Source organism: Triticum aestivum, chromosome 3D, assembly GCF_018294505.1.
Source record: "Triticum aestivum cultivar Chinese Spring chromosome 3D, IWGSC CS RefSeq v2.1, whole genome shotgun sequence".
In the NCBI taxonomy this organism is placed as follows: Eukaryota; Viridiplantae; Streptophyta; class Magnoliopsida; order Poales; family Poaceae; genus Triticum; species Triticum aestivum.
The window spans coordinates 6968029-6977442 of record NC_057802.1 but is presented as its reverse complement, the minus strand read 5'-3'; the positions used below and the strand labels follow the sequence as shown (position 1 = coordinate 6977442).

At 47.0% G+C, this 9414-nt stretch overlaps 2 protein-coding genes across 2 annotated transcripts; one reads left to right on the top strand and one right to left on the bottom strand.

Annotated features, from left to right (window-relative positions):
* Window positions 1–1720: 1720 nt before the first annotated feature.
* Window positions 1721–4511, bottom strand: LOC123076815 (putative E3 ubiquitin-protein ligase SINA-like 6). Its single transcript, XM_044498955.1, has 3 exons — window positions 4278–4511; window positions 3631–3795; window positions 1721–2819 (listed from the first exon to the last, which is right to left on the bottom strand). Exons 1-3 carry the CDS (start codon window positions 4284–4286, stop codon window positions 2163–2165), a joined length of 831 nt encoding a protein of 276 aa, XP_044354890.1. The 5' UTR covers window positions 4287–4511; the 3' UTR covers window positions 1721–2162.
* A 2145-nt stretch (window positions 4512–6656) lies between these two features.
* Window positions 6657–8353, top strand: LOC123076814 (GDSL esterase/lipase ACHE). The gene is made up of 3 exons (XM_044498954.1): window positions 6657–7002; window positions 7113–7325; window positions 7405–8353. Exons 1-3 carry the CDS (start codon window positions 6771–6773, stop codon window positions 8112–8114), a joined length of 1155 nt encoding a protein of 384 aa, XP_044354889.1. The 5' UTR covers window positions 6657–6770; the 3' UTR covers window positions 8115–8353.
* Window positions 8354–9414: the final 1061 nt, after the last annotated feature.

Below are 9414 nucleotides of genomic sequence, written 5' to 3'. Positions count from 1 at the left end.
GGATCGAAAACGTGCCGGAATGAGTATAGTTCCATGCAATGAAATCCTCATTCATTTGAGCATGCAATGGGATTTGTAAGATTCTTTGAACATCCATCTTTGAGCATACATCACGTATGAGATCTTCATCCCAATTACCAAACTGGGGTCAATGAGTTCTTCTACGTTAGACAACGTAGTCCCACCCCTAGGCGTAATAATTCTCCACTATGCGCTTGTAGGAATCAATGGGTCTTGCCATATTTTTATTTGTGATCCAGAGCCAACCCTTTATATGCACCCTCGCTGAAAAGTTTGAATACCCGCTATGATACTCTATCAAGTGTAAGCCGACCCTTTCTCATGTCCAGCTTTAAGAATATTTCAATGTGGATAGTATTTAGATCGCGGGACTTGTGCACACAAAGAGTTTGGATTTTGGATCAGCCGCCAACACTGTTTTGCTAACATAGCAAAAGTAAAACTGTGAAGGTCCCTAACCCCGGCCCCCCTTTCTCTTTGGAATATACAATTTCCATCACGCGAACCAATGCATCTTCTTTTGCTCTTCATTGTCTCCCCACCAAAACCCCGAAATTTCATCGGTAATAGGCTTGCAAATTCTTTTGGCAATTTAAACACTGCCATAGCATAAGAGGGCATTGCCTTGGCTACCGACTTTATAAGAATCTCTCTATAAGACGCTAGGATTAGTTAGTCTAACTGCCAATTCAGTAGGATATTAATACTAGTGTCTGGGCCTAGCGCCCGGCGTTGTAGATGCGCTTAGGGCCTATATAACGCTGGGCGTTAGCATTGGCGCCATGATTCAATTCCTCGTCGAAGGTGCAGTTGGGCCATTCAATCCTGGTGCTAGGTGCGGCATCTACACAAGAAAAGGAGTCGAGCGCTTGTGCTGTTTTCTCGCACGAGATGGAGCGCTGCGTGAAACAACCAGTCCCCTAAGCGCCCCGTAATTACCGCTCAACGTTGTAACAATAAGGCTGGCCATAGTGGTGGTACCTTAGCCGGTATCATGCACTCGGGACTAGAAAACACGCTGATGTGGCAGACAATTAAAGGAGAGAGGGTTAAAGTAACATAGGTAGATACCTATCATAATAAATGTTATACTACTATGTGTCATGCGTGGCAAAAATAAGATGATTTGTGATACTAATCTATGATAGTATGCACTATGAAGATAGTATCATACACCAGTATCGATACTAATATACGATAGTCCCCACTATGAGTAGGCTAAGCGGTCAGATTTTATGAGATTTGTTTTATTTATTTCCCTAAGTGCCTATCTAGCCATCTTACATTCAAGATGGCCCTTACTCCCCAAATTTACAACCCAATTTTGGCCATGTCACTTATCCGAGGCATCAATCATCCACCATTCAGAGCTGACCTCCTTCCTCCTATATAATCTCGCCCCCTTTTTCCCATCACATCCGCTCTGCAATTCCACACCTCTCTTCCAGCGAAACAACACCACCCTCCGTCCATTAAGCAGCAGCAGCAGCACCTAGCTGCAATCTGCTGTTCCAAGTGTTGAGTACATTCAGAACAGTTGTATGCATTCTTCAGACATATCCAACAGGCATCCATCGTGCTACACAGTTTGTATTTGTATTTGTAGAACCAACATTAATCAATAAATTTCAAGTTCGAAAGCTGAACGAAAAATACATGCATGCACAGTTGCATACATTCATCAACTGCAAACACACTGTTGGATAAAAAGAAGTGCTCATGGAACCAAACACCTCACAAATCTGCACTGTCCAAGGATTAGCTTTCACTACTCTATGAAGGTAGCAGTATCATGGAGGTCTTGCCGAAAAACAAAACAAAAAAATCAATCCTAAAAAAGGACTACTTCTTGAAGCATCTTTTAGCATCGATTTTTTTCCAGACAAGTTTTGAGTAAATTCAGAACAGCTGCCTACATTCTTGTTCAGTAACACTACCCATTTTGTAGAACGAACTCACTGTTCAGGTTCAAAAGCTGACAAGAACACTGAACATCTGAATGTTCGAAAAACAACAGAGATAAGATAATCGCAGCAACCAGAAGGGCACAGCTGACAAGAGCACAAACAGAATGGAGTCTCTGAATTCTCCTACCAGATGGGATAGGTTTGCCAACTGAACGGCATACAGCTTATCCAGATTCATTTAAACTCGAGGTACACCGGAGAATCCTGGGGAGACCACACGTCATCCGAGACGAACAGCGACGCGGCTGCCTGGTAAGGCCTCATCAGTCGCCCGACGCTCTGCGTCTCGCCGGACAGAGAGAGGACGCCTGCTCGCGTATGCACCTGGATCTTGTACTTGAAATCCTTCTCCTCCTCCTCCTTCACTGGCTCGCTGACGAGCTGGACCACCGACACGGCACGCCCCGACGGCCCGCTCCGCTCAACCACCAGCAGGAACACCGCCCTGGCGTCCAGGAACACCAGGCGCGCCGGCTCACTGTCGCACACCCTCACAGGGGAAAGGCTGCCGGCTGTGGCATCCCCGTATGGGACCAAGCAGTGCTTCGTCTCGATGTGCTCGCGCAGGCACTGGCCACGGTTGGCGTAGAGGCGGCAGTAGGGGATGGGGCAGTGGCACGGGGCATGAAGGCAGGACTCTTCCTGGGTCAGCTTCTTCGTGAACGGGATCGTCGCGGAGCAGCCAAACTCCCGGAACGAGCACGGCGCTGTCATGCCGCCAAGTACGCGCTCCATGATGTCGCAGCGGGTGTTGGCCGGCTCGGCACAGAAGCTGCAACTGTACTCCGCATTGGTGCGGCACTCTGAGCATGCGATGTGGCCATTTGTGCACTGCAGACAAAAACAGAGAAACAGAAACATACAGATTTTACTGAAACTGTCAGAAACAGGAGAAGTGCACAAGCATGAAACAGCATTGGATTACCACTGCTGTGCCAGTTTTGTGCCATAATATCTACAGTAGTTCTATGATTGTGATGCAAAACATAGCATCTTCACGCACGTAGTGTTTATCTGTTGCTTAATAATGGCCTTCCTAAACTTTGGCTCATACTCAGCTACTACACTTTACATATGGCTTTCATGCCAGTAACAGTTCGTTGAATCTAGGTCCACCCAGTGATCCAGAGAGTTGATAGCGCATAGGCCAAGATAGGTAATGCATCATACTATGTTTGTGGTCTATTTTCGTTTGTCCCAACTTTTTTTTTTGTTCCATGTTGATGTGTTATTTGTGGGAGCTTAGATGTGACATCCTTGGAAAACATCTAGATGTGAATTAGACAAACTGATTTGCATATTGCTCTTGTCAAAGACATAACTAAATGAGTTGTGACCAATCTGTCCACATCTTAATTTTATCAACTTCACTAGTAACATTGGAACCAGTTGTACTGAATTCAGAAGAAAAAGAATCAGAAGTCTAGGAGGAGCATACTAATTGATGCAAGATTTGCTGCAAGTGACCTATCGGATACATCAATATCAACATACAGATGGTCAATACCTCGTAACACAGAGCTAAACTGCAGGGTACAACCTTTGTAAAAACAAATTGCAGGGTATAACTGAATCTAGTAAAATGGAGTAAACATTCAACAAGGGAATACTAGTCTGTCAACTACAGGGTCCTGTTTGGTACCTGGAAAAGGGGTGGAGCCAACGGGCTGCAGCAAGCGGAGCACTCCAGCAACTTGTGGTCTAAGTTGACGGTGATCTTCGACGCCGCAGCCTTGGCCTCGTACTCGATCCTAGCCTTCTTTTGGGCACAGCTCTCCGCCGCCGCGTCCCTCTCCGCACCAGCCTTCTGCAGATTGCTCACAGCGAAACGCAAAGTTACTGACCGGTAATAGAGATGGCCATGTATGACAGTGAATGAGGCAGAAAAGCATGTATGGCCGATCCATCAGTTTCAGAAGTTTCAGATCGAAAATTTGATACAGGGCACCACACCAAAATGTCCAGTTAGAAAACCAAGATAATCTTGGATCAGACCATGGCAACCAGCATTCTCGCGATACCATCTGCAAAATCGCTTCAAATGCGAGCGCGCGCGCTTCACTCAGTTTTCCCCCAAACCCTAAACACCCGGCCGCCGCCGCCGCCGCCGTTCGCTACCACGGCTGCCACTTCCACCTCCACGAGCCCCGCCTCCCCTTCAGGCCGCCGCCACCCGCCTAAGCGGGCAACCCCATTCAGGTCCGCGCGCGGTGAATCGCGGCGGCGGCTGCTGGAAGGTAAACTGGACGGGGATTTCATCAGAGAGAGAAATGCGTGGGAGGCATTCACCTTGGCCATGGTGGATGGATGGATGGATGCTCCGTCGATCGATCTCCCGCTCCGTCCTCCCAAATCCAGCTCCCGTCGAGTTCTCTGTGGTTTTCCCAAATGGAGAACGAAATCTCTTCTCCGTGGCCTCCGTAGGACGTTTGGGAAACCTTTTTATTGAAGATATTTCTTGCTCTTCTACGGCCTTTTGATTCGCGGGATCCTAAAAACGTGAAAATGGAAATAGGAAAAAATATAGGATTTTTTAGGATGGAAAAATATAGGATTGACATGTCATATTTATCTCAATCCTAGATTTTGTTTCTTTAACTCCATCGCTGGAAAAGCAAAGATTCTTTCTAAAAGGTTTGAGAGGATACTAATTTTTTATTGAATGTTTTTTTTGCAGGGCATTTCTTTTAGTTTTATTGAATGTTGTACAAAATAATCTTTGGAAAAAAAAATCCTATTGTGTTCAATTAAATGAATCAAACAGTCAATATAAGAACAAAAATTCTAAGGATTCTCATCCTCTAAAATTTCTATAAAAATCATTTAAGTCAAAAGAGCCCCTTGGTCCTAAGTAGTAATTATGGACATGAAACACATGTCCAAATTTTCTTTTTGGGAAAAACACATGTCCAATTTAATAGTATCTTGAGGAGCTTATCCCGCCGCCTCCCACTCCCGTAACTATTCCTTGTTCTGATACGTGTGTTGGCTTAAGTTTGGTTGTTCGGTAATGAGAGTTATGTCGTGTGCCGATATGGTCATGGCCACTTTACTTCGGCTGGAGATATACAATGGAGCCCTCATTTCTCCCTTGAAACGATGTGTCAACCCTTCCGTCTCAATTTCTCATCACGGCGAGATCCTGGCTCACGACATAGGTGTCATCATCCTGGGCGATGATGCTTCCCAACTGCTTCGGTCGAGCAACATTTGGTAGCTCGGCGTCATCCTGATGCTGGACTGTGTGGACTTTGGAGGAACAAATCTTCTCACTGGTGCAGGAACACATTTTCTCCTAGTTTTATTATATTTATAGAAGTGGTCTTTGCCTGATACGATTGTGGGGTGAGAGAGCAATCCGTCTCGACTGAAATTAACACTCTTTGTCCATCTCGGCTGCCTCTACTCCTTTGCAAAGCTATGTTTCATGCGGCCTTTTCTGACCATGTTAAGCTCGGTTACGGCTACTACTTTGACGAAGATCACTACCATGACCAAGACTACAGTCACTACACTAACCTCGTCCCTACTAGGAAGACTTCCACGCTGACCCAAACAAGATCAAGGAACTTCACAATCCATGGGATCCCCGAGAGATAACCTTCGATCTCCCTCAAAGATTCATCTTAGGGGCAAAGAGAGTTTCATGGAGGGAGGAGTGTTAGAAGTTCTATTTTACGGGTAAGTGTTAGAAGTTGCTCATAGCCAAGAAATGATGAACTTTTTTCACAGACGTTGTTGCTGCTTCGACTAAGCCTACTATTACTCCGATCAAGTCTATGTCGTCCACCACCACTACCTCGACACCTTCTTCGAGCAAGTCCCCAACGGCACGACTACTATATCGAGGATGCCTTCCCCTTTGATCATGTTCAAGTCGACCTCAATGATGGTTACTATTGTAACAACTACCATGGCGATTTTGGCATATTTCAAGAAGAGAGGGGTTTTAGCGACCGTCCACTGTGCGGGCAAAAGACAGATCAAGGCCTAGTCCACCACCAGCTCCCAACGACACACAACTACATATACAAGAGAAAACGCAAGGAACAAGCTATCCTAACCCTATAAAAAAGCTATCCTGGTTGAGATCAGACTTAACCGGTGGCGGCTGAAACTTATTCTTCCCCAACACTTTGTAACATGTATCTGTGAGTAATTCAAGCGGAGTAATGAGTCCTTATCACAGTAAACACCTGGATCTTGTATTTAAAATCCTTGTATTCGATGGGGTCACTTACGAGCTGGATCATCGACAGCGTGCAGCCTGACGACATGCTCGGGTCGACCATAAGGAGAAACACCGCCCTGCTGCCAAGGGATGCCAGGCGCGCCACATCACCGTTCGGATATAGGGGGCACGTGTCCCCCGAGAGCCAAAAATCCGCATCTAGCGTCAGTACTCTTTTTTTTTTCTTTGCTCTGTGCAATTTCTCAGACAGAAGTAGTAATAACCACATCAAATACTGTGCTAGAGAGCAATCAAGGGTCAAGCACGCTTATCTAAAAAAAAGGTCAAGCACGCCTAGTAGTTGCTTGTCCCAACGTGCCACGCAAACGGCCGGTGATGGCCCGTCACTCTCGGAGGGTGGTGCATGAACATCAGGCTATGATACTTGTCAACAAGACGTAGCTATTCCCATCACTTTAGGATCAGGTCGGAGCACCAGTCCAACACGGGTGCTAGACTCTGACCACCTTGCCGGCGTGTCTAAATCCTCTCCCAGCCACTTCACCGTCACGGACACCGTTTCAGCCGCTTCTCCTCGCCGTCGCACCATCATGGCGATCAACAAACTCATCGCCTTCGTCGTGTTGCTGGTGGTACTGCAGAGGGTGCGCTCGGATGATTCCCCGTGCGGCTTTCCGGCGATCTTCAACTTCGGCGACTCCTACTCGGACACCGGAGCCTTCCCGGCCCTCTTCCCAGCGGTGCAGCCGCCCTACGGCCGGACCTTCTTCGGCATGCCGGCCGGGCGGCAAAGCGACGGCCGCCTCACCATAGACTTCATGGGTACGTTTATGTCCATCTACGACATCTCAAGCGTAGCAGGTTTTTTTCCCCTGAGCAAACAACTCAAAACTGGAGAATCTTTTATATTGTTTCCGTGGCATGTACTGCAGCTCAGAGCCTGGGACTACGTTACCTGAGTGCGTATCTGGATTCACTGGGGAGCAACTTCACGCAGGGAGCCAACTTCGCGAGCGCCGCCGGAACCATCAGACGAGTGAACGGGAGCTTGTGGACCTCCGGGTACAGCCCCATTTCGCTGGACGTGCAGATCTGGCAATTCCAGCAGTTCATCAATAGGAGCCAGTTTGTCTACAACAACATAGGTGAAAATGAAACTTCACCATGCAAAAATCGTTATATTTTCAACAATTTCTTACCGGAGGTTCTTCGATCTCCCCGCAGGTGGAATCTACCGCGAGATCCTGCCGAAACCCGAGCACCTGGTCTCCAAGGCGCTTTACACCTTCGACATTGGCGCCAACGACCTCGCCATGGGCTACCTAGACAACATGACCACGGAGCAAGTCGAGGCCTACGTCCCCGACCTCATGGAGAGGCTCGCGTCGGCGATCCAGACGGTGTATAACCTCGGTGGGAGGTACTTCTGGGTGCATAACACGGGAACGCTCGGGTGCCTGCCGTACGCCCTGGCGTACCGCCCGGACCTCGCCGCCGACAAGGACAACGCCGGCTGCTCCGTCGGGCTCAACGCCGGCCCCCGGTTCTTCAACGCGCGGCTCAAGGAGACCGTGGCCAGGCTAAGGGTGGCTCTCCCTGAGGCCGCCTTCACCTACGTCGACGTGTACACCGCCATGTACAGGCTGATGAGCCAAGCCAAGAAGATCGGGTTTGCGGGCCCTCTACGCGTGTGCTGCGGGTACGGCGGCGGCGAGTACAACTACAACAAGGACATCGGGTGCGGCGTTAAGGTGGAGGTGAACGGCATGGTCCGGGAGGGGAAGTCGTGCGAGGACCCGTCCAAGAGCGTGAGCTGGGACGGCGTGCACTTGACCGAGGCGGCTTACAAGTTCATCTTCAGCCAGATCGTGGATGGCGCGCTCTCCGACCCACCCGTGCCTCTACGGCGGGCCTGCCAAGCGAAAGGGCAATGAGCATGTTGTCCATTAATTAGGCTACCGATGTCGGATTTTTCCAAACGTCCATACTCCAAATAAAACTAGTAAGGTACACGTGCATTGCACGCATGAGATTTGACAATCAAATTATGAATAAATGCCACACTATAGCAGGTAAGCTTTGAGTTATATATGCATGATGTAGATGTTCGTTTAATTCCTATAGATCATCTCATTCAAAATCAGTTAGTTTTCATAAAAAAAGCTAATCTATTTTACGATTCATGGAATTGTGCGTTGTAAAGCATAAAGTAAAAAAATAAATAATGGCAATTCATCTAGAAAAAAAATTGGGCAATTATGATACAGAAAATTTTAGAACAAAGAAGAAGTGCTTGTGTTTTGAGGTTTGTGCATTATGCTTAAATTCAACCGTGGAGTCTTTTAGATTGTACATGTGGCAAAATATGATGGAATGTAGATGATATCCAACGGCCAGTAGTGCTCGGATTTGCCATCTCTGCACCGTCGGGTTGGCTTCATCCAACGACCATTTTTCAAAGTTATTCGCACACTATATAGGGGTATAAATATGTATAAAATCCGGAGTGTGTGTATATGTACTCCAAATAAAATCTGCAGTGAGTATCTATTTATAATTGTTACAAAAAAATATCTATGAATAATACATATATCTAATGCATTTTTTAACACAGTACAGACGCAAGCGCTCATATACACGCGCATACACTCACTCCTATGAACGCACACACGCACACCCTACCCCTATGTAGGTACCTCGTCGTCGACGGGAACGTCTCCAGGAATAAATGCGCACCAGGACTTGAACCCTAGTGGGCTGGGGATACCACGGTCCCTCTAACCATCCAACCACAGGTTGGTTCGCTACATATATCTAATGCTATGTGTTGATGGTAACGTCGCGTGGTGAACTTACGCAATAAATAGAATACTCCCTCCGTTTAGGTGTATAGGTCACCTTACAAAACCAAATAATCCGAAAACACTTAGGCAAGGTGTATGAACTCCCACTTCATTTCTTGATATAAATAAAGGAATCAACCAATAAAAGATGTGGGACGTGTATGCTTTTAATGACTTGAGACTACAAACACGACATGTAATGATCAGTTCATTGCATGCAATAGTATTAATTAGTAAATAAACATTAAGTTCTCTCGGTTTTTCCTACACCTTCATCGCGGTGCACAACTTAAGATGACCTATGCATCTGGACGGAGGGAGTAGGTAAGATTTGTAATTTCATTTTAACAGAGAAGTATGGTTGATGCTTGTTGGTTTTCATCCGGACCTT